General features: G+C 47.1%; 1 protein-coding gene across 2 annotated transcripts; it reads right to left on the bottom strand.

Moving 5' to 3' along the window:
• Positions 1-15,726: 15,726 nt before the first annotated feature.
• On the bottom strand, positions 15,727-22,192 carry Spink2 (serine peptidase inhibitor Kazal type 2). 2 transcript variants are annotated; one of them, XM_052199368.1, is made up of 4 exons: positions 22,117-22,192; positions 19,990-20,051; positions 17,762-17,871; positions 15,727-15,973 (listed from the first exon to the last, which is right to left on the bottom strand). In XM_052199368.1, exons 1-4 carry the CDS (start codon positions 22,157-22,159, stop codon positions 15,928-15,930), a joined length of 261 nt encoding a protein of 86 aa, XP_052055328.1. In that variant the 5' UTR covers positions 22,160-22,192; the 3' UTR covers positions 15,727-15,927. The 2 variants fall into 2 exon arrangements, with proteins under 2 accessions (XP_052055328.1, XP_052055329.1); XM_052199369.1 differs by having other exon boundaries at positions 17,762-17,867.
• Positions 22,193-25,965: the final 3,773 nt, after the last annotated feature.

Below are 25,965 nucleotides of genomic sequence, written 5' to 3'. Positions count from 1 at the left end.
TGATACCTGCTAGGAAAGAGAAAATCAGTTTGCCCCAATGGCGCCATCCTGGGCATAAACTATCCAGAGCAGGCCCCACGACCAGGACTAATTGGCCAACACAAAACACACTCCATGATTTTTGTGTGCTTATATGTTTTGATTTGGCTTGAATTTTCTTTGGTTTGCTGTCATTATTGTTATTGTTGTTATTGTCTTATTTAGTTTCTTTGCTGCTTGTTTTTATTTTTGTTTCGAGAGGAAAAGAAAGAACATGTAATTGGGTAGGTAGGATGTAGGGAGAATCTGGAAGGAGTTGGAGAGGGGGAAGAATATGATCAAAACGTTAATTTTTTTAAAAAAAAAAATAAGATTTTGTTTTGTTTTATTTTGTTGTTTTTGGGACAGGATTTGTCTGTCTAATAGCCCTTGCCTGTCCTGGAACTCACTTTGTAGACCTGAGTCTACACTTGAACTCATAGAGTTCCGCCTTACTCTCTGCCTCCCTCCCAAGTGCTGGGATGAAAGGTGTATGCTACTATACACAGCTAATAGGTGTGTGTGTGTGTGTGTGTGTTTAAGCAGTAGAATTATGAAATAGGCCTAAGGCAGCTTCTCCCTTCTGCCCCTGTCATCCAATTTCCAGTTCCTAAAATCCTGTGCTGGATAGTTTTATGACAACTTGACACAGAGTTATCTTGGAAGAGGCCTTCAACTGAGAACACGTCCGTTAGATGGGCTGTGGTGGTCGAGCCCAAGGTACATCTTCTTTATTGGTGATTGATGTGGATGGGACTGGCTCATTATGAGCTATCCCTCTTCTGGGTTTGTGGTTCTGGAAGCTATAAGAAAGCAGGCTGGCCAGGTGGTGGTGGCCCAGGCTTGGGAGGCTGAGGCAGGCAGATCTCTGAGTCCAAGGGCAGCCTGGTCTACAGATTAAGTGCTAGGACAGCCTAGGCTACACAGTGAAACCCTGTCTAGGATGAAGGAAGGAAGGAAGGAAGGAAGGAAGGAAGGAAGGAAGGAAGGAAGGAAGGGAGGGAGGGAGGGAGGGAGGGAAGGAGAAAGGAAGGAAGGAAGGAAGGAAGGAAGGAAGGAAGGAAGGAAGGAAGGAAGGAAGGGAGGAAGGGAGGGAGGGAGGAAGGAAGGAGGCTGAGCAAGCCTTGAGGAGCAAGCCAGTAAACGATGTCCTTCCATGGCCTCTCTGCATCAGTTCCTGCCTCTTTGTTCCTACCCTGAGTTCTCTGAGTGATAGAGTACAAACTAAGATGAAATAAACCTTTCCTCCCCGGGTTGCTTTTGGTCATGGTGTTTCTTCACAGCAATAGAAACTCCAACTTAGACACACCCAAACTGAGGAGAGGATGTACTATCCACTCATTTGGGTTATGTCACAAAGCAGAGCTGTGAAGCAGGCTTCGACTTATAAGTCCACTTGATTATCAGCAACAGCACTGTCTCCAGGATTCTTAGGCTGAGTCTACACTGTAAAACACCTGCCATACTAGGAACACCTGCCATGATAGGAACACCTGCTATGATAGGAACACCTGCCATGCTAGGAACACCTGCTATGATAGGAACACCTGCCATGCTAGGAACACCTGCCATGCTAGGAACACCTGCTGTGCAGGAACACCTGCCATGCTAGGAACACCTGCCATGCAGGAACACCTGCCATGATAGGAACACCTGCCATGCAGGAACACCTGCCATGATAGGAACACCTGCCATGCAGGAACACCTGCCATTCTAGGAACACCTGCCATGATAGGAACACCTGCCATGATAGGAACACCTGCCATGATAGGAACACTTGCCATGATAGGAACACCTGCTATGCTAGGAACACCTGCCATGCTAGGAACACCTGCCATGATAGGAACACCTGCCATGATAGGAACACCTGCTGTGCAGGAACACCTGCCATGCTAGGAACACCTGCCATGCAGGAACACCTGCCATTCTAGGAACACCTGCCATGATAGGAACACCTGCCATGATAGGAACACCTGCTATGATAGGAACACCTGCTATGATAGGAACACCTGCTATGATAGGAACACCTGCCATGCTAGGAACACCTGCCATGCAGGAACACCTGCCATGTAGGAACACCTGCGATGCTAGGAACACCTGCTGTGTAGGAACACCTACCATGCTAGGAACATCTGCCATGCAGGAACGCCTGCTATGATAGGAACACCTGCCATGCAGGAACACCTGCCATGATAGGAACACCTGCCATGCTAGGAACACCTGCTGTGCAGGAACACCTACCATGCTAGGAACACCTGCTATGATAGGAACACCTGCCATGCTAGGAACACCTGCCATGATAGGAACACCTGCGATGCTAGGAACACCTGCTGTGTAGGAACACCTACCATGCTAGGAACATCTGCCATGCAGGAACGCCTGCTATGATAGGAACACCTGCCATGCAGGAACACCTGCCATGATAGGAACACCTGCCATGCTAGGAACACCTGCTGTGCAGGAACACCTACCATGCTAGGAACACCTGCTATGATAGGAACACCTGCCATGCTAGGAACACCTGCCATGATAGGAACACCTGCCATGATAGGAACACCTGCCATGATAGGAACACCTGCTGTGCAGGAACACCTGCCAGGCAGGAACACCTGCCATGCAGGAACACCTGCCATGCTAGGAACACCTGCCATGATAGGAACACCTGCCATGATAGGAACACTTGCCATGATAGGAACACCTGCTATGCTAGGAACACCTGCCATGCTAGGAACACCTGCCATGATAGGAACACCTGCCATGATAGGAACACCTGCTGTGCAGGAACACCTGCCATGCAGGAACACCTGCTATGATAGGAACACCTGCTATGATAGGAACACCTGCCATGCTAGGAACACCTGCCATTCTAGGAACACCTGCCATTCTAGGAACACCTGCCATGATAGGAACACCTGCCATGCTAGGAACACCTGCTGTGCAGGAACACCTGCCATGCTAGGAACACCTGCCATGATAGGAACACCTGCCATGCTAGGAACACCTGCTGTGCAGGAACACCTGCCATGCTAGGAACACCTGCCATGCTAGGAACACCTGCCATGCAGGAACATCTGCCATGATAGGAACACCTGCCATTCTAGGAACACCTGCCATGCTAGGAACACCTGCCATGATAGGAACACCTGCCATTCAGGAACACCTGCCGTGCAGGAACACCTGCTATGATAGGAACACCTGCTATGCTAGGAACACCTACTGTGCAGGAACACCTGCTCTGATAGGAACACTTGCCATGCTAGGAACACCTGCCATGCAGGAACACCTGCCATGCAGGAACACCTGCTGTGCAGGGACACCTGCTGTGCAGGAACACCTGCTGTGCAGGAACACCTGCTATGCTAGGAACACCTGCCATGCAGGAACACCTGCCATGATAGGAACACCTGCTATGATAGGAACACCTGCCATGCTAGGAACACCTGCTGTGCAGGAACACCTGCTGTGCAGCAACACCTGCTGTGCAGGAACACCTACCGTGGGTCAGGACTGTGCAGCGTCTCACCTGGATTTATCATTCCTGTAATAAGAGATTGCCTTTCTATGGAATCACTGCAGGTTAAAAGGAGACTGAAGAGATCACAGCTTACTCAGGGACTGATGGATCTGGGGTATAGTTCAGGGGCAGAGTCCTCACCTTACACGCATGAAGGAACCTGGGTTTGATCCCTGGCACTGAAAAACAATGATGACAGCAACATAAACCCAATGGAGAAAACCAGACATCTGTACATTGTCAGAGGAGATAAATGTTGGGGAAGTCATATGAGAGAGCTTAGGTCTGTGGAAGGAACATAGGCTCTAAAAAGAAAGATCAGTGTGGTGGTCTGAATAGCTATGGCCCCCATAGACTCTTGTGTTTGAATGTTTGGCCCATAGGGAAGGCCGCTTTCAGGAGGTGTGAGCTTATTGGGGTAGGTGTGACCTTGTTGGAGAAGTGTATCACTGTGAGGGCAGGCTTCGAGGTATTATATATATGCTCAAGCTACACCAGTGTGACAGTCTACTGCTGCCTGCAGATCAAGATCTAGAACTCTCGGCTCCTCCAGCACCATGTCTGCCTACATGCTGCCATGCCTCCCGTCATGAAGATAATGGACTGAACCTCTGAACCTGTAAGCCAGCCCCAAGGAAATGTTTTCCTTATAAGAGTTGCCATGGTCATGGTGTCTCTTTGCAGCAATGCAGACCCTAACTGAGACAATCAGTTTGACTGTTACTTTGCTTTATTTGTTTATAGGGTTTTTGTTTTGTTTTCAGTTTGTTTTTCTTTAGACAGGATCTCCTGCTGCCTAAGCTTGCCTCAGGCTTATCATGTTGCTGAGGGATAATCTTCAACTTCTGTTCAGCTGCCTCTGCCTTCAAGTGCTGGGGTTCGGGCTTGTACCAGATCCCCGCTCTGGCTCTGTTTGTTTGTTTGTTTGTTTTACTTTTTATTTTATTTTATTTTTTTAAAGATTCATTAATTTATTATATGTAAGTACATTGTAGCTGTCTTCATACACCAGAAGAAGGAATCAGATCTCATTACGGATGGTTGTGAGCTGCCATGTGGTTGCTGGGATTTGAACTCAGGACCTTCGGAAGAGCAGTCAGTGCCCTTAACTGCTGAGCCATCTCTCCAGCCCCCAGTTTTACTTTTTTATTGTTTGAGAATTTCATACAACTATTTAATGTGTTTTTATCAACTCTCACCCTAATTTCTCCTTCCCACCTCAGGAGCCCTCTGTCTTTAAAACAAACAAACAGAAATCAAATCAGCTGCTCAGTGGACTCAGGGCTGCCTGCAGTGTGCATGAGGAAATTCTCAGGGTCCCCATCCCTGAAGGAAGCTGATCTCCCTCCCGCAGCAGGCGGCAGCAGTCAGTGGTTCCTCAGCCACGGTGGGCCATCCCGCGACGACAGTCTACATTGTTCAGGCTAGCCTTAAATCCCCAAAAGTCCTCCTGCCCCAGCCCCCCTAGTGTCACCACATCTGAATGGGATCAGAATGGAAGTAAAATATCAATTGCTAATCCTAGCCTTACTCTCTACTGCTTTATGGATCTAATATCAAGAAATGTTGCTTAACGTGTGGCGAGCCCTTGATGCTGCTTCAAGGATATTGGCAAGAATATTCACATTGGGCTAGGACAAGGCTCAAGAAGAATACAGCTGAGAAGTGTGTTGTATTCCTTGTATCTTTTTTTTTTAAGATTTATTTATTATATGTAAGTACACTGTAGCTGTCTTCAGACACACCAGAAGAGGGTGTCAGATCTCATTACAGATGGTTGTGAGCCACCATGTGGTTGCTGGGAATTGAACTCAGGACCTCTGGAAGAGCAGTCAGTGCTCTTAACCACTGAACCATCTCTCCAGGTCTGTGTTTCTTGTATCTTGGTCATCCTGATAAACCCCTAGACACAGTGACCATGGACTTCGTTAATTGCCTTGTTTTTTCCTGACTACTTTGTCTTTGATGTGCAACCTGACCCTGTTCTTTGCACGTTTTTAGAATGGTATAAAAGCAGACTGGGAGAAGATAAACCCACCTCAGCACTGGCTGGAGTCATGTTACAGTGTCGTCTCATTGTCTCTTTTTTCTTTAATCCTCACTCCCTCCCTCGAGACTCTGCTGACTGATTGAGCTGGCTTTGTCATTAAAGCTATGACACACATCCAAGATACTATGGTTCGTTTTGTGGAAAACATGGTTTCTGCTCAAAGTTTTCCACGCCTCCAGTATTCCATTGCTCAGTCATGTTCTTCATGTCTGTTGTCAGGACGTAAGCCCAGAAATCTAAGCAGATAGCATTGAAGGATATGGGCCTTGGCTTCCTGTAAGCACATATTTATTTCTTATTATAAAAATTACAAAATAAGCCAAGCAGTGGTGGTACATGCCTGTAATCTCAGCACTTGGGAGGCAGAGGCAGGCGGATTTCTGGTCTACAGAGTGAGTTCCAGGACAGCCAGGGCTACACAGAGAAACCCTGTTTTGAAAAAAAAAATTCTATATAGATATTTTTATCTAGTTTAGACTTGCTGTTATTTATAAAATATATTATTTACAAAGACAGCTCTTCCTAACAAATAATTCTGGAAAACAAAAGAAAATTTTACTCATCCAAAGACTGCATGCCCAATTGAACCCTGGGGTTATCTGTCTCACAAATTCTCATTACTAACGGTGTGTGCACGTGTGCTGTGAATACTAAAGCCAGGGCTTCCCACACACTAGGTAACTAACGCTGAATTGCCCCATGGTCCTTCACTGCTTATTTGGTAAACATGACATCCCAGAAGGCCTTAGAAAAGCAGAGGCTTCGATGGGGCCTCTTTGCTCTTCCTTTTCAGAATAGAATTTGTTGTCGACGTCCATAGCCAATACCCTAAGCCTGCTGAAGACTGTGCTGTATAGGATCTTGAGCCAGGGGCCTGGTCTTCATTGCAAAGCCAGTGTAACAGCATTAACATTTGATCCCACTCATTCAGGGTTTGTTGGTTTTTTAAGACAAGGTCTGACTAGGCTATATATATATATATATATAGCCTAGGTTGGCCTCAAATTCTTGAAACACCTCCCTCAGCCCTTCGTGTGTTGGGAGTACACACAAAGGTACAGCCATGTACCTGGCTGTTGTTGAGGCAGGTTCTCCTATGTAGCTGGTCTGGAACTTCTAGTACTCTAGAACAGTCTTGAACTTGAGATATTCCCGCTTTGACCTGAGTGCTGGGGCTCAAGCGGCCTAGGAATTTTTAAAGGAATTTTTAGCATTAGTTTCCTTCAGTCACCATAGTGGAGTTGTTTCTGCCAATAATAAAAGGCCTGAAAGTAGTGGGTCAAAGGTCAAGCCATGTCAGGCCCCAGGCGAGAAACATACACGGAAGTGGTTTATAAAGCACAAGAGACTTTTTTAAATATTATTCATTATATGTAAGTACATTGTAGCTGTCTTCAGACATACCAGAAGAGAACATCTGATCTCATTATAGATGGTTGTGAGCCACCATGTGGTTGCTGGGATTTGAACTCAGGACCTCTGGAAAAGCAGCCAGTTCTCTTAACTGCTGAGCCGTCATCTCTCCAGTCTATTTTGTTTTTATTTTTGTTTTTGAGTCAAGGTTTCAATGTATAGCCCTGGCTAACCTGGAACTTGTCATATAGTGCAGGCTGGCCTCGAACTCACAGAAATCCACCTGCCTGCCTCCCAAGTGCAGGGACTAAAGCCATATACTACCACCACCCAGCCAGTCTCATACTATTTAAAAACAGAAATACAAAGCTGCAAAGTTTTTTTGTGTGAGAAGTGCATAATTTGGACATCTAATTGACTCAATTACTATTGACTTTCAACACTGGACATGTTTCTAAGTATGGTATGCCTACTCCATTGCTTCCCCACCATGGCAAACCAGGGCCCGAGGCTTAGTTTTAAGAACAGCAGAAGTTGGGCTGGAGAGATGACTCAGTGGTTAAGGTCCTGAGTTCAAATCCCAGCAACTACATGGTGGCTCACAACCATCCGTAAAGAGATCTGACAGCCTCTTCTGGTGCTGTCAGCTACAGTGTTTTCTTTTCTGTCTCAACTACTGTGTTTGGCTTCTAGATGAGTACACAGTGCAATATTAATCTACTTTAGCCACAGATGAGGTAGCAAGGAGACCCAACAGATAGGCTTCAGATAATTTACCCAAACCTTTGTTGTCTTTGAGACCTCTATGACTAAGAAACTATTTCTATGCTATCCAGGACTCAGTGCTGACAGGGCTTTAGGGCAGGACAGGTACACAAAGCCCTAGACAGATCGCCAGCATTTCTGATGCTGGGATCACAGTGATGCTTCAGAGAGAGCTGCATGGGGGAAATCTCTTAACTCCTCTTCCTGGCTTTCCTACCTGTAAAGTGCTGTAGCCTGCCCTGGCTGAGCATTTCAAGTGTGTAATATGTCATTAGTTCTCTGCAAGGGAAAACTGGCTTAGACGAGAAAAGCAATCCAGTTAAAAGAATGTCTACTCCAGACTCCTGTGTTTGAACTCCCAGATGGTGGGACTTTCAAAACTTTCACTTTTGATTTTGGTAACACTTCTGTATCTTTTCATTTTCCAAAACTTACATAATACTTTTATAATACTTTTTGGGGGGTTTTGTTGTTGTTGTTTGTTTTTGTTTTTTGTTTTTTGTTGTTTGTTTGTTTTTGTTTTTCGAGACAGGGTTTCTCTGTGTAGTTCTGGCTGTCCTGGAACTCACTCTATAGACCAGGCTGGCCTCCAACTCAGAAATCCACCTGCCTCTGCGTCCCATGTGCTGGGATTAAAGTTGTGCGCCACCACCACCGCCCGGCATACTTTTTTTTAAAAGATGATGTCTTTCACTTTTGAGGTTAGTCTCCAATTTAACTCTGATCTTCTGGCCTGTTCATCTTAAGTGCTGACCCTGTAGTGTGCAGCACCGTGCCTGTTTTATACTGAGGATGAAGGCTAGAGTTTCAGGCACTGCAAGCAAGTACTCTTGGTAAGAACGGGAGGTAGAAACCGGCCAAGCAGCTTTGAGGGTCCAATCCTTGTCTAGGACCTGATGATGTCCTTCCATGGTAGTACACCTGCCAGAAGTCAGACATGCCAGATGAGAGCTCTAGTTCTTCTCTCTCCTCTCTTACACAACACTCTCTGGACCCTGCTTGTGGAGGTGTGACCCAAACTCCCTCCAGACACTACTAAATCCATTGTCCTGGATTAGCAGATTGTTCTTTAGTGACAGGGTCTTCACTGGCTGAATTTGGGTCAACTTGACACAAGCTAGAGTCATCAGAGAGGAAGGAGCCTCCTTAAAATTCAGCTGCAAGGCTTTTTTTTTTTTTTTTTTTTTTTACTTAGTGACCAATGGGGGATGGCCCAGCCCATTGTGTGTGGTGGTGGTGGTCCTGGGGTCGTGGTCCTGGCTTCTATAAGAAATCTATCTGAGCAAGCCACGTGAAGCAAGCCAAGGAGGCGCACTCCTCCATGGCCTCTGCATCACCTCCTGCCTCTAGGTTCCTGCCCTGCTTGAGTTCCTGTCCTGACTTCCTTTGGTGATGAACAGCAATGCAGAAGTGTAAGTTGAATAAACCCTTTTCCTCTCTAACTTGCTTTTTGGTCATGGTGTTTGGTGGCAGCAACAGAAACCCTGACTAAGCCAGGGTCGTAAGGGGGAGGAACAGTGATGAGAAGATGAAGAACATAGAGAAGTTGGGACCAGGATGTCTCACATAAGCTGATATCTCATGCAAGTACATTTATTAATAACTACATCATCTGGCCAGGCAGTAGTGGCACACACCTGTAACCCCAGCATTCAAGAGGAAAGGCATGTGAATCTCTATGATTTTAGTGCTAGCCTGATCTACAGAGCTAGCTCACTGACAGCCAATACCACACAGAGAAACTCTGACTAGGAAAATTAAAACAAACAGCAAAATACAGCATCTTATACACAGTTTGTAAAGGAAAAATGAAATACAGTCAGCATAAAGCTATCATACAATGAATGGTACAAAGCAAGACAGAAGCTAATCAAGTAATGTTTCGCAGAGAGAGCACAGGATAGCTCATGTGTGCCACAGACCGAGCTCACAGCAGCCTTGGGACTGATAACTGCAACTTCTTGGGTGGGGGTGGACCTGGATTCCTTCAAGGCTCTGGCCCCAGCCCCAGCCCCAACTCTAGACATGACCGTGCAAGTCTGGCCTGGGGAAGAAGTAGAACAGACTGATTCTATCTTAAGATAAAATACCATCTTATTAGAAGGTCAGAATAAAGTCATTCCTGTCTTCTGTAAAACTTTGACCAGGATTTGACCCTCCACCTGCAAGCTTCTGAGATGCTCAGTTGCTGGCTCTTGCTTTTCCCTCAAATTCTAATAAAATTTTCCTCAAGGTTCTGTCCAAGTTCATTTCTAAATTCTTTTATTAACAACACTAAGCACTCAGAAAGGGAACCCTGACTTCTCCACCAATGGAGCTACACCCCGAACTATTTCATAAAACGTTAAACAGAGACGATTTCATAAAGTTGCAGTACTTGTATTATAAAATTCCCCACTTCATTATCTCTGATCTATACAAAAACAAGATTATGAATTAGAGAGGAGGCTCAGTTTTGAATGTGTGATATAACTGGTGCCAAAAATCACTTGTCTCTGCTTTTTCATTTGTTTTTATTTATACATAAAAATTTTTGTGATTTTTTTTATGTGTACAGATATTTTGCCTGCAAGGATGTCTGTGCACCACACTCACAGAGGTCAGAAGACAGTGTTGGGTCCCCTGGAATTGGAATTATAATAGGCTGTGGGCAGCCAGGCGGTGGTGGCACCCACCTTTAATCCCAGCACTTGGGAGGCAGAGGCAGGCAGATTTCTGAGTTCGAGGCCAGCCTGGTCTACAGAGTGAGCTCCAGGACAGCCAGGGCTATACAGAGAACCCCTATCTCGGAAAAAAATAGGCTATGGGCTGCCATGTAGGTGCTGGGAATTGAACTCGGGTTGTCTAGAAGAGCAGCCTATGCTTTTACTAGAGAGCCATCTCTCTAGTCCTTTTGCTTGCCTTGTAGTAAGCTGTAGTAAACGGTGCCTCATTTCATCATCTCTGGGAGAAGGTCTTAAAATAGCAGGAACTACCAGGGAGTAGTGGTGGCTCACGCTTTTCATCCCAGTCCTCAGAAGGCAGAGGCAGGTGGATCTCTGTGAGTTCAAGGCCAGCATGGTCTACAAATCAAGTTCCAGGACAGCTAGGGTAGTTATACAGAGAAACCCTGTCTCAAAACAAAACAAAAATGAAAATGAAAAAAAAAATCAAACAAAAAAAAGAATAGTTATCACTCCAGTGGTTTGTTGTTCAAAGCAGTTTCTATGAATTTAGCATTATCCCAGAGAAGCAAACTGCGGAACAGATAAAACGCATCTGAGTTAACTCCCATTCAACTGATCTCCCCATAGCCATATGCTCTCCCTGTCTCTCCATTTTCTGCAAAAGCAGACACACATAATTCTCTCTCGAATGAGAACATTGTAAACCCCTGGGTTGAAGAAGAAGAAGCTGTGTGAGGGCATGTCTGAGACCTTGTGAGAAAACTCTAAGAAAACAAGACAAGAGTATTGTAACCTCTGGCCTCCACTACATGGGTTGTTCTTGGAGTGTGCTTTTGTACTTCTGGATGTGACAGGGAGGAATGAGATAACCTCAGCTCTTGTCGGGCATCTGTTTCCATGGAAAAACATGTTTTGCCACCAATGGCTTATTCATGTGACTGTATTCTTTACTCAAGTGGCTCTTTAAAAGTATACTCTTGAAGAGTATAAATTGTCTGATGCTTTGAATAAAGCCGGCTACAGCAAGCGACTTTACTCTGCCTCATTTTTAGCCCCCCTCACCCAGGTTTACCCCACCGACTAAGGCAGCACCAAGCGGCACCTGAACAGGGATCTGAAGTCACCCCTGAGACAGTGGGGACCCTCACAGCAGGGGGTGCGTGGGGACAAAGAGGCAGAGACCAGGGAAGCCTCTGCCCGACATCAGGCTTGGGAATGAGTTTTAAAGAAAGGAGGAGCACAAATGTTACAATCGTAACTAGTAGGTCACTTGCAAGTTGTTCATGATTATGAGCCCTGGTTTCCAGAAAAAGGACTTTAAAGGAAGAAGTCTGGCTAAAAGAATACTGAAGAAGCAACAATAACTAAGGGGAACGACCACCTTAGTGGGTCTTGGGCACTGAACTGTTAATAAGATTCTTAAGGGGGGCTGGAGATATGGTACTGTCCTGAGTTCAATTCCCAGCAACCACAAGGTGGCTCACAACCATCTGTGATGAGATCTGACGCCATTTTCTGGTGTGTCTGAAGACAGCTGCAGTGTACTCACATACATAAAATAAATAAATCTTTTTTAAAAAAAGATTCTTAAGGACAAGGAGGATATTACTCATGATGAAGAGATGGCTAACTCCTTGAATGAACATATATTGGATAATCAAACCTTAAAATTAGTGAAAGAGGCAAAATAAATAAATTTGTCCTTTCAGGAAAAATGGAAACTAAAAAGTGCCACTGACCACTGATGTGTTTATAAAAAGATAAAGAGGTAGGGTTTATGTTCTATGGGACTGCAATGAGGTATGAGGGAAGGGGGTGCCAACCACACACGATGAATAGAATAGAATAGAATAGAATAGAATAGAATAGAATAGAACAGAATAGAATAGGAATAGAATAGAATAGAGTAGGAATAGAATAGAATAGAATAGAATAGAATAGAATAGAATAGAATAGAATAGAATAGAATAGAATAGAATAGAATAGAGTTTATTCAGGGCATGGGGAAGGGAGTTAAGAGGGTAATAAAGGCAGAGAGAGAGAGAGAGAGAAAGAGAGAGAGAGAGAGAGAGAGAGAGAGAGAGAGAGGCCAGCCATGAACACGCGGAGAGAGGAGGAAGGGGAGAGAGGAGGAAGGGAATGGGGAAGGGAGGAGGGAGGGGAAGAGCCCAAGAGGGCCAGAGAGAAGCAGGAGAACAAGAGAAAGAAGGTGGGACAAGCAGCCCCCTTTATAATGGGTCAGGCACACCTGACTGTTGCCAGGTAACTGTGGGGAGGAGCAAACCTGGCTGTTGTCAGGTAACTGTGGGCTGGAGCTTGGACCGAATCCTAACAACCACTGTGCCAGGTGGTGAGCTCCTCAGCTCCCTTCTCGGCGCCTCCTTCAGACAGGTCTCTTCCACTGCCCAAAAATGACCTTCTAAGCATAGGTGAGGGATTTGAAATCAGCCAACCATATTTCCTCCATTTCCTGATGAGGACTGATGAGAACCTATTACCATGCTAATTTTATGTCCCAGACAAGATATGGAACAGCAGGAAAAATAAACTCGTTTCCCAGGTCCTCCCGGCTTGGTGTTTTCAGTTCAATTTCAGCCAAATCGGAATGTTCATCTGCACAGTCGAGAAGGAAAGATGGCACTGGGCAGTCCTCTAATTTCATCTTGGCAGGCAAAGGAAGAACTACAGCTCTTTGAATCCAGAATAAAAACGAAGTGTTTGTGTACCATGTGGAGCCTACAATGCCTTTAAACTTACTTATTCACTAAATTGTGTCCTACGGATGCTATAGCACAAGATGATAAACCTCCGGAATGGATCTATTTATACCATAAAGTACCAAGTGCTTACCTTATTCTTTTTGCTCAATTAATAATCAGAAAGGTTCTCCCCTGTGTCAATAATTACATGGATTTGATACTTGCTACATTATATTACCCATAACCAACAATCAATTTTTTCGTTTTTAATAATGTTTTTGGATATTTTATTTACATTTAAAATGTTTTCCCTTTTCCAGGTCTACCCTTCAGAAAACCCCTGTTCCATCCCCTCCCCCTCCCTCTATGAGGGACTCACCCACCCACCCACTCCCATCTTACCCCCCTGGCATTCCCCTGCACTGGGGCATTGAACACCCTCAGGCCCAAGGGCCTCTCATCCCACTGATGCCCAACAAGGCCATCCTCTGCCACATATGCGGCCAGGGCCATGGGTCTCTCCATGAGTTTTCTGATTGGTGTTCCGGTCTCCAGGAGTTCCAGGAGGGTCTGGCCAGTTGACACTGTTGCTCCCTCCATGGGGCTGCAAACCCCCTCAGGTCCTTCAGTTCCTTCTCCAACTCCTCCATTGCTGCCCCAGCCACCCCTACCCCCTGCGCTTAGTCCAATGGTTGGCTATGAGCCTCTGCCTCTGTATTTGCCAGACTCTGGCAGAGCCTTTCAGGAGACAGCCATATCAGTCTTCCTTCAGCAAGCATTTATTGGCATCCAAAATAGCTTCTGGCTTTGGTGACTGTATATGGGATGGATCCCCAGGTGGGGCCATCTCTGGATGGCCTTTCCTTCCGTCTCTGCTCCATGTTTTGTCTCCATATTTCCTCCTGTGAGTATTTTGTTCACCCTTCTAAGAAGCATTGAAGCATTCACATTATTGTCTTCCTTCTTCTTAGGCTTCGTATGGTCTGTGAATTGAATCTTGGGTACTCCAAACTTTTAAGTTATCAGTGAGTACATACCTCATGTGTTCTTTTCTGACTGAGTTACCCCACTCAGGATATTTTCAAGTTCCATCCATTTGCCTGTGAATTTCATGAAGTCAGTGTTTTTAAGAGCTGAGTAGGATCACGGGACAGTGGTGGCGCACGCCTGTGGTCCCAGCACTCTGGGAGGCAGAGGCAGGTGGATTTCTGAGTTCGAGGCCAGCCTGGTCTACAGAGTGAGTTCCAGGACAGCCAGGGCTATACAGAGAAACCCTGTCTTGAAAAATCTAAGTCCAACCCCCCCCCCAAAAAAGAGCTAAGTAGTACTCTATTGTGTAAACATAACACATTTTCTGCATCCATTCCTCTACCAACAATCAATTTTTAAGTGTTACAAACCTTTATGCGTTTTAAACTTTCGTTTGCAGATTACAGTAGAAGGATAGAAAATCATTATCATATCCACAATCAGCTACAGCGTTTTCTCAGGTGAGCTAAATTTGTCATTACAGAAATTGTCCAACCTTTTCTCTCTCTCCCCCACCGTGTGTGTGTGTGTGTGTGTGTGTGTGTGTGTGTGTGTCCTTCATACTCTCAGTGGCTCAAATCAGGGTTCCAAGACCCAAACGTTGAGGTGCATGGTACTTCTGGGCTGGGGCTATAGCTCAGCAGGTGGAGTGTTAGCCTAGGCCGTCGGAGGGCCTCTGTTCAGCACCACGTGGGAGTGGGTGATGGGCACACGCCTGTTTCCTCAGCTCTTAGCACTGGGAAGAGGAGGCAGAAGAATCATACGTTCAGGAAGCATCACACTCTGTCCCAAAAAATGTTTTGTTTTATTTTGTTTTTGAGGAATATTCCTAGTAGATAAAGAAAGTAATATTTAAGGACAGAAATTGAGCATAGATGTAGTCTATATTGATGAATGACTTAAGTAAAATAATTTCTGTGTCCCTGGCCACGTCTCCACACCACGGCCACCTAGCACTGCTCTGTCTCTGTCATGTGTGTCCAGTTCTCACCTCATCTCTCTTTGTGTGTTTCCTCCTTTGATGCCTTTAAAAACATGGAAGTTACTACATGAAGTATTAGATAGATAACAGTGTGGTACTTTCAAATAAAGGTTTAGTAGATTCTCCTTTACCTTCACACCACCCCCACCTCACCCCACACACAACTACCCCTAATACCCTCCACCCCCACCCCCGCCCCCACCCCCGCCAACCACCTGCTGGTCTCTTCCCTACTTCATGTCTTCCATGTGTCCTTTTGTCCCAGACCCCATCTTTCGTCATCATTTGTCATTACCTTCTCTTGGTTTCCCTTTTACATTTGTCAGGTTTTACCCACATTTTGCACCCGTTGATGATGAGTTCCCTGACTGCATCCAGTCATTTCCCCAAGAAGGCTCTCACCATAAAAAAATAAATAAATAAATAAAAACCTACAGCAAATATGTGCGAGCCTTTCTTTCTCCCATTAATCTCTCTGTGTCCACTTAATTCTTGGGCTCAGTGGGAGAACCCTGAAACAGGGCAGGTTAGAATTCCCGTCGGGTAGAAACAGCATTTTCAACAGAAAAGACTAGGGATTGAATTCAATGCTCTTTTTATTCCAATGAAATAATGCAAAAGGCGCCTGGGTCGTAAGCTGAACTAAACTGAATTGTAGACTGGAAGCCCAGAACAGGAGTTTTAAGTTTATGAACCGCTGTACAGCACTGTCTTCCAGCCTTTACCCAGAGAAGTTCTGTTAACAAGTATCATGCGAAGTAATAGGGGGAACAGAAAAGGGGGTGGGGGTTGTAGCAGGGAGCAGCGGGGGAGTGGGGGGGTTCTCCGTCTGCTCTTCTGCAAACTGCCCATCAGCAGGGCTCATCCTTGATGATATTAATATGGCTACCATCCTCCCTGCAAAGTGAACAGCCACAGCACTGCATTAGTACCTGTCCCGCTGAAACCAGGCCGTCGTTTGCATTTCAAAGTCCTATGTCCATTACACATTCAGTTCCTTCCAGGACTATATTTACTTGGTCACTTTTTAATGTTAATCCAGAAAACATAAAGGGTAAAGACCTTATTTCCCCATTTAGCCATCCCTGACACACACACACACACATACACACACACACACACATTAGACCTAAGGCTCTAATGCCTACAAAACATCCCATGAAGACTTAAGACTGTGCAGTGGAAACTCAGATATGGGAATGGACTCTGCTCTACAGATGTGGGTGTAACCCCTGGGTGTTACAGCTGTGTGGTCAGCATGTTGCATGTAGGAGGTCAAATGTCATACACCGAACACTCAGCATTTTACCAAGTATGCATGATAAGTCTTACTTTCCAACTGGTAAATGCAGAGGGTGCCTGCATGGCCTATAAGTCTAAAAGTCTATAATATCCTGTAGAGTTCAAGTATTAAGTATTGTGGGTTTGTATTTGGAGGTGTGGTGCGGAGGCTTGAACTCGGGGCCTTATGCATGCTAGGCCAGTTCTCTGCAACCGTGCTACATCTCAGCCCCTAAATATGCAATATGTTCTTTTCTTTCCCCTCAGTGGTAAAGACTGACCCCAGGGCCTCATGTATTGTAGGCCCTGCTGAATTCTACTGCTGTAGGCCTAGTCATTCTACTGCTGAACTAGACGTTTTGTCTCAACTAGACTTTTTTTTAAGATTTATATATTATATATGAGTGCACTGTCAGTGTCTTCAGACACACCAGAAGAAGGCACCAGATCTCATTATGGATGGTTGTGAGCCACCATGTGGTTGCTAAGATTTGAACTCGGGACCTTTGGAAGAATAGTCAGAGCTCTTTTTTTTTTTTTTTTTTTTTTTTTTTTTGGTTTTTTCGAGACAGGGTTTCTCTGTGTAGCACTGGCTGTCCTGGAACTCACTCTGTAGACCAGGCTGGCCTCGAACTCAGAAATCCACCTGCCTCTGCCTCCCACGTGCTGGGATTAAAGGCGTGCGCCACCACTGCCCGGCTGCAGTCGGAGCTCTTAACCACTGAACCATCTCTTCCAAGCACCTCAACAAGACTCTGAATTTGGAAAAACTGCACACTGAGACACTGGAAGAGCTTGATCGTCTGCTGCTCTACAGTTGACTGGTCACACACTTGATGCTCTCGCTTTGATCTAAGAATAGACTACAGGCTTTACAGCTTTTCTTTTCTTTTCTTTTTTGGTTTTTTTGAGACAGGGTTTCTCTGTATAGTCCTGGCTGTCCTGGAACTCACTCTGTAGACCAGGTTGGCCTCGAACTCAGAAATCTCCCTGTCTCTGCCTCCCAAGTGCTAGGATTAAAGGCGTGCACCACCACCGCCCGGACTTTACAACTTTTCAATGTCTGTATAAAAAGCAAGCATAGTTTGAGTCACATTTGACTCCTACCTCTGAGAAAGAAGATATTATCTCCAATAATCAAAATTCAAGGAAAGAAAATCTGAGCGGTGTACAGCTGTGAAACCGTGTGTGACCTGGGGCTGGCGGATAAGAGAGAGCGCTTGTTGCTCTTGCAAAGGACCCCAAGTTTGATCCCAGTCACAACCATCCGAAACTCCTGGTCCAGAGGATCCAACGCCCTCTTTCTGACCTCGGTGGGTACCAGACATGCACGCTGCACATACCTGTAGGCAAAACACTCACACACATACAATAAGATAATAAATCTTTTTTTAAATACTGGACCTGATTTTCATGCACAGGGTACATTCATTCCCGTAAGTGTTCATATCCGTTCCGCACACCGGGTTGAGGTTCTTGGGGCATGCTGGGAAGTCAAAATGACCACAGTCTGGCTACAAATGAGAAGCGCAGAGAAGAGAATGAGTTGAGGCACACCCTCTGCACTGTCCCCGGCGTTCCCTAAATGTCACAGAAATACCCCACATAACTACTTATGCACCCCCCCCCACCAAAATGAGTTTGTAAGGCAAAAATTCAGTGTACAAGAATTCAAATACAAGTACAAAAAGAATAAAGAAAAAATGAGCTCAGAGTAGGTGTGGTTCAAACCTGCCATTCCAGTTCTTGGGAAGCTGAAGTAGATGGATTGCCTCCAGTTCCAGACTAGCCTGGGAAACATAGTAACTTCTAGGCTAGCCTAGGGAACACATCTAGACTTTGTCCCCTCAAAAAAACAAAACAAAACAAAACTCAGAGCCCAGCATGGTTGGTACCATTTGGACAATAATCCCAGTACTTGGAGGGCAGAAAGCAAGGGGATCAGGTGTTCGAGGTCATACTCGGCTATACATCCAGTTTGGGACCAGCCTGACCCTTGTCCCAGACAAAAAAGAAAAGAAAGAAATGAAGAAAGAAAGGGAGAGAAGAAGATCAATACGCTTAAACATGGTGAGAATTCGTACATTTAGTAAGCCTCATTTTTAGATCCTCCTCAACCCCATTTCTTACCTAATTCAATAGCGGTTTGGAGGGAGGGTTATTTACTTTGAGGCAGGGCCCCACTGTTGACCTGCAGCTTGCTATGTCACCAGGCTAGCCTCAAAGATTCACCTGCCTCTGCCCTCTGAAACCCTGGAATTAGAAGTGCTCACACCACACCCAGAAGCTACCGTATTTTTTTTTTAAGTAATGCCTCTTACCGAGTGTTTTAAAAGTCTTTTTGATTATTGCTCCCACACATATAATTTCCCTTCATTACACTCATGTTTCCATGAGACCCTCGAGTGTTATAAAGACTGTCATTCCAGAGCTGGAGAGATGGCTCAGCGGTTAAGAGCACTGACTGCTCTTCCTGAGGTCCCGAGTTCAATTCCCAGCAACCACATGGCGGCTCACAGCCATCTGTAATGGGATCTGATGCCCTCTTGTGGTGTGTCTGAGGACATATGCTAGCCAAGTGCTCGACCTCTGAGCTATACTCCTATAGGAATACACTCTTCATTTGGAAGAGTGACAGCCTAGCCTCCACTCAGCCGCCTCACCTCCACCCCAGGAGTCTCTAGCGCTAAGCTTGGGGTGGCCCTGCACACCTACGCTCCCCGCACTCTTATCCAGCATGGCCAAACTTCCCAGGTCATGGGACAGTTGAAGGTTCTATGACAGGCAAGTGAAGGGTCTCAGTCAGCCAACAAGGGACAAAGACGCTGTGGGAACTGTCTAGAGACAAAGATCAGATCCTGTACCTGCACGTTTTTTACGTAGAGAGGGGTTGTAAACATTTTCACCGTCAAGTATCCAAAGGAACCCATCCTCCTCACGTCTGACTTGTCAGAAGTCAGACTGCTGCCTCTCGAGCCAGCCCAAGGAGCAGAATAAGCCATTTGAGTGGCCAGGTCTTGATTAATAACTGTCAGTCTCCCTAACTTTTGTCCTAGAACCTGAATAAGGCCAGCCAAGTAAAACTGTCTCTGCACCCCTAACCAGTCTGGTAGGTTGCTTGCGGGAAGTTTCCTTTGCCAAAAGCCTGCACCGGCCACACCCAATGCCTCTTTCTTCACCTTGACCCTTTCCGGAGCCTCTGTCAGGCAAGGAGTCTCTACCCAAACGAAAACATGCTGGTAGACCCTTGACACTGCAGTTCTCAACAAACCGCTTCATTTTATTTTTATTTATGCCCACAGAATTCAATATAACAAAATATATGAAGTATCTAATATACAGAGTATATCATACCTCAGGAAATTTGAATTATTAAAGGAAAATGTTAAAACAAACACATCTATGGGGCCTTCAAAGACTGAGCCATTTTTGACTGAAAGGTACACTTGTAGCTGACGCGGTGGCTCACACCTGTCTTCCTGGGACTCGGGAGGGTCTCGAGGAAAGAAAAGTATATGTTCAGTTTCCTGTACCAAGGAAACGGCACGATTTCTGCAGTGACAAGTCTAACTTGAGAACGGTTCCCATGCTGTGCTGCACGAGAAGAGACCATACGCGGGGTTCATACTTACTGTTCTGAACTGTGACCTCTTCATGATTGGAGAATCGGAAGAGTCGAGAGATTCATGAGAGGCTGTAGGAGAAAACACTGATGCTGTAATGTGACTGAGGTAAGTTGTCCATAAAAGATCCATAAATCTCAGTGTGTAAATAAGATGGAGAGTTGTAAAAGAGGAAGGTCCCCTAAGCCAACCAGAGAAGGGGAAGGGGTAAAGAGGGAGGGAGGGGAGGGGAGGGGAGGGGAGGGAGGGAGAGAGGAAGGGGAAGAGGGGAGGGGGAGAGGGAGGGGAGGGAGAGGGAGGGAGAGAGGAAGGGGAAGAGGGGAGGGGGAGAGGGAGGGGAGGGAGAGGGAGGGAGAGAGGAAGGGGAAGAGGGGAGGGGGAGAGGGAGGGGAGGGAGAGGGAGGGAGAGAGGAAGGGGAAGAGGGGAGGGGGAGAGGGAGGGGAGAGAGAAAGGAAGAGGAAGAGGGGAGGGGAGGGGGAGAGGGAGGGGAGGGAGAGGGAGGGAGAGAGGAAGGGGAAGAGGGGAGGGGAGAGGGAGGGGAGAGAGAGAGGAAGGGGAAGAGGGGAGGGGAGGGGGAGAGGGAGGGGAGGGAGAGGGAGGGAGAGAGGAAGGGGAAGAGGGGAGGGGAGAGGGAGGGGAGAGAGAAAGGAAGAGGAAGAGGGGAGGGGGAGAGGGAGGGGAGGGAGAGGGAGGGAGAGAGGAAGGGGAAGAGGGGAGGGGAGAGGGAGGGGAGAGAGAAAGGAAGAGGAAGAGGGGAGGGGAGGGGGAGAGGGAGGGGAAGGAGAGGGAGGAACAGTCCAGTTGGTGGGCTGGGGAGATGGCTCAGTGAGTGAAGTGCTTACTTTGAACTGAGTTCTGATCCTCAGTGCACAGAGCTGGGCTGGGTCTGCAACACCTAGCACTAGGATGGGGCTGAGACAGGAGGATACAAGAATCACTCACCAGCCAGCCCAATAGACATGGCAAGCTACAGGTTCAGCAAGAGACCCTGTCTCAAAAATAATGTGGAGAGCGATAGAAGACACCCAGTGTTGACCTCTGACCTCCATATGCCCTCAATACACACACACACACACACACACACACACGTGCGCATGCACCCACACATATACATGCACACATATATGCACACATGCACACATACTTAAGACACAAAGACCCAAACCAAGAACAGTTTGTGGTTTATCCACACATGACAGTCTCTCTGATGTCCCTCTCCATGCCTCTTTAAAAGAGATCTTCCATGGGGCTGGAGAGATGGCTCCTTGGTTAAGAGCACTGACTGCTCTTCTGAGGTCCTGAGTTCAAATCCCAGCAACCACATGGTGGCTCACAACCATCCATAATAAGATCTGACGCCCTCTTCTGGCGCATCTGAAGACAGCTATAGTGTACTTAGATATAACAATAAAAAAAAAAAAGACCTTCCATCATTTCTTCCTGGGACTTCTAAGAAATGCACAGAACATCTGATTCTGTTTCTATCAAGCTTCTTGAAAACCGACTTAAAAGTTACAGGTATCAGAGAAGTAACTAACAGTGCTTTTTGTCTGTGTGTCCAAGATATATGTTGTTGTTGTTGTTGTTGTTGTTGTTTTTCAAATAAACCCAAAACACGGATTTAACTTTTGAGACAGGGTCTGATGGAGCCCAGGCTGGTCTTGAACTGGTTCTGTTGCATGCAGGGGCATGATCCTCCTGCCTCTGCTTCCCAAGTGCCGGGATTATAGGTGTGAGCCAGTACCCCAAACTCAATAAACACTAAACTTAGTTTAGGTGCTAGGATCTCAACTCTTTCCCATAGATGTCAAGAGCATCCATCCGGAGAACATCCGGCACACCCCGGCAGACTCAGCGGGGCTGTGGCTACAACCCAACTGCGTATATGGGTCCAAATAATCTGCTTAAGAAAGGTAGAACCGACGGCTGGGTCACGTCTAGTTGGAGCTAGGATCAAAGCCCCAACTGGCACGGCAGAGGATGCTTGATCCGCAGCCAGCGTCCATGCCCACCACCGGGCGGAACCGCCAGTAACGGTGCGAATCCGCCGTCGTGGCCTAACTACCCCAAGCCCCGCTGGGCAGCGCCCTCAGCTCCAGACTGGCGCCTTGACACCAGACCCACTTGAGCGTCACCTGCGAAGTCTGTGGCCAGGAGCAACAGCACCAGTGTCAGCATCACTAAAGCCGGTTCTTCCTGCTCTGCTGGGAAGCTCTCCTGTGCAGCAGAACTGCGGTCAAGAAGCCACCGCGGGCACCGCGCGGAGTGCAGGGGGGAGGGGCGAGGGCGGGCTAGAGGCTAGACCGAAGGAGGAGGGAAGGAAGGTGCAGGAGAAGGGAAGATGGGAAAGAGGAAGAGGGAGGGTCAGCCAGGGGCAAGGGGAGGCATACCACCGACACACACACATACACACACATGCACACACATGCACACACACACAGACACATACATGCCTTCCAGAGTACCTCTCTCTCCAAAGTACACAAATGTGAACCACGCCCCCGACCTTCCCCACAGCCTCACAGAATACCATGTCTAAACTCGCCACAAACCCCATACATATCCCCGCAGGATGCTTCCACACCTGCACCACCTAAACACTCAACACACAAGCACAACACATCCTGCACACACAACCCAACCCCCCCTACACCCCTCCATCTTTACCTCCTAAGTGCTTCAAGCGCCCTATCCCAACCCATCTCAACCACACACTCCACCACGACCTAACCCCTCCTCAAAGTGACATGTGCCTCCACCACACAACCCATCTTTCTTTCACACCTCAGACACATTCCCCACCACGCACCCCATCATCCTTTCGACATTCCAAACACCCCACATCTTACACCGCACACCGTACACAACCCAGCACCTCTCCTTCACATACCCCAAATGATCTCTACCATGCATTCAAACCACCAAACACCTCTTCCCCACTACATAATTTAACATCCCTCCACGTGTGCACAACCCACCACTCTCCAAACACCCGCCTCGCCCCATCCACTCACCCCACACACGTGACCACCATCGAAACCCCTTCTTCGCCACCTTCCTACATTCACACTCACACACACTCACACATACACACTCACACACACATTCACAAACTTACACTCACACACACTCTCACACACACACATACATTCAGACTCATACTAACTCACATATACACACTCACACATAGTCTCAGAACTCAGGAGGCAGAGGCAGGTGGATCTCTGAGTTCAAGGCCAGCCTGGTCTACATACAGATTGAGTTTTAGAACAATGAGAGTTACAAAGAGAAACCCTGTTTCGAAAAAGAAAAAAAAATAGGTATGCCTCCCCACATACACCCCACACTACATCACCACTCTACCCTTCCACAACCCCCAAACACAAACCTCAGACCCACTACACACCCCACCCTTCCCCCTCCTCTCCACCCCCCATTAAGTTCTACCACTACTCTAAATGCTACAGCTTCAGCAGAGCCGTCCACACTGCCGCATGCCCTAGCTTTCCACATGTCCCACATAACCCCATGGCCCTTCCAGTGCCGCAAACACTCTAACCCTCAACACACCTTCAGCTCCCACCACACAACTCTCCACACACCTCACTCACGGCCATCACCCTTCCAAATACCCAAAACTCCACACACCCTACCCTACCCCTGTCCTCCTGACACACACGCATACCACCTGCCCGTCCCTCAAAGACCCAGTAACTGCACACTTTGGGGGACTATGTCAAAACCCTCAAAAAGGCCAGGTGTGGTGGAGCACAACATTCACCCCCGATTCTCAGGAGGCACAGCAGACAGGTATCTTGTCAGCTCCGCAGCCAGCCTGGTCTCCTATCTAGTTCCAGACAAACCAAGGCTACATAATGAGACTCCATCTGGGAAAAACAACAACGATAACAAAAACCTCAAGGGCCAGGTTAAGTAGCACACTTCTGTAATCACTGCACTTGGGAGGTTTGAGTGGCAGGAGCTCATGAGTTTAGGCCATCCTCAGCTACATAGCAAGTTTGAGGCTAGACCAAACCACGGGACAGCCTGTCTCAAAACACACACAACAAGCAAAAGCTCTTTCCTGTATCACAGGAAAGGAAGATGACAGTGCAGCCCTGCTACTTCCAAAGCCCCCAGGTCACGTCCTGTTCCCAGGCTCACTGACCTCCTCAGCCCCGCCCTGCGGCTTGTCCTCAGGCTGGGCTTTCTACCCAGATGTCTGCGTAGCTTCCTTTCCACCTCTCTCTCTGCTCACACGTCCCCAGATCACTGCATTTTTACAGTACGCCCAGTCCTGCTATGGCCTTTGTGTCTGGGGTCCTACTCCCCAACTCCCATAGGATTCGCCATGATTTGACCTGTAAATTTCTCTTCTGCTCCAAAAGGAGAGCGCTCCTGCTTAGCTCGCTGCTGGGTGCTCTGCACCTGAGAGACTTCCCACATGTTCCCAGCTGGAAGGGTAGCTCAGTGGTAAAGCGCATGCCCACCATGTGCAAGGCCCCAAGTTCAATCCCTGCCTCCACACCTACGATAATGACAAAGCCCAACAAGTCTCACTGAATGAGTAGGAGAAAGGACTTCAGTGGGGTGGGGGTGTTGTGGGGGTGGGGGGTGGTCCAACATTAAGTCACCTAGAAGGAAAGTTTGGGCCACAAAATAAAAACACCTGAAGTCAGCATCTCTTTGAGATGCAGATGTCGGAGTGTTGCTACAGGTTCAATGCCAGCCTAGTCTATATTGCCGGTTTTAGGCTAGCCAGAGCTACATAGTATGAACCTGGTGAATATAAGTGTTCACTTAAGCAAAATAGTTTTTAGAGAAAGAACCTTAGCCTCTGGCTGTGCGTGTGTTGTGTAATGTGCATGGCTCTGCATTCTGCCTGTGAATACTCACTCTACAAGGTAACAGCCTGGAGCTCACAGCCCCCTGGTCCCCCTAACTCCACATAAATGGGCGCCATTGTGAACACTGGGACACAGAACAGAACTCAGGCTGTAGTAGCACGGCCACACCCACCAGAAAGAGCACGAGTCATGAAGCCAGCACAGCTGTTTGGCACAGTCCCAGCAAAGCTGGGCCTGCTCTCTATGACCCTTCTTCATGCCTTCCAAGCCAGTACCATTTGAACACACCTACTGTGTGCGGCCTCACTGGAAACACTGCCCAGAAGATTTCACCCTAACAGTGCTGGTCTCTACTCAACCACCACCAGTCCCCCAGTTCTAGCTAAGTAGCAGCAATTGCCCCAGTAAAACAATGGTTTTACTTTAGTGCTCCTGGTCTCTTGTTAATAACAGTTCTTCACCCTCAGCTGACCAGACATCATCCATTCTTCACACAAAGGGCCCAGTAAAGCCTTGGCTTCTCTCTGAAATGTTCCAAGCCAGGTCTCCATGTAAGTACACTGTGGCTGTCTTCAGATACCAAAAGAGGGCATCAGATCTCCTTACGGATGGTTATGAACCACCATGTAGGTGCTGGGATTTGAACTCAGGACCTTCAGGAGAACAGTCGGTGCTTTTACCCACTGAGCCATCTCCAGCCCCAGCTCTCAGCTTTTTTATCTTCTACGTTCTTACAGCACAGTCACTGAGCCCTCAACATCCAGTGGCTTTCTAGACCAAAGGTACAAAATCCTTCCACGAACCTCCCCAAAACATGGTTGGATCTGTCACACCAGTGCCCCACTACTCTGGTACCAACTTGTGTTTAGTTAGGGTTTCTATTACTGTTTTGAGACACCATAACCAAAAACCAAGTCATGGAGGAAAGTGTTTATTCGGCTTACACTTCCATATCACTGTTCATCTTCGAAGGAAGTCAGGCCAGGAACTCAAACAGGGCAGGAACCTGGAGGCAGGCACTGGTACAGAGGCCATAGAGGAATGCTGTTTACTGTCTTGATACCTATGGCTTGCTCAGCCGGATTCCTTATAGAGCCTAGGACCCCCAACCCAGGACCACCGCCACACGCAATGTCC

Source organism: Apodemus sylvaticus, chromosome 11 (genome assembly GCF_947179515.1).
Source record: "Apodemus sylvaticus chromosome 11, mApoSyl1.1, whole genome shotgun sequence".
NCBI lineage: Eukaryota > Metazoa > Chordata > Mammalia > Rodentia > Muridae > Apodemus > Apodemus sylvaticus.
This window is presented reverse-complemented; position numbering and strand designations above follow the sequence as displayed.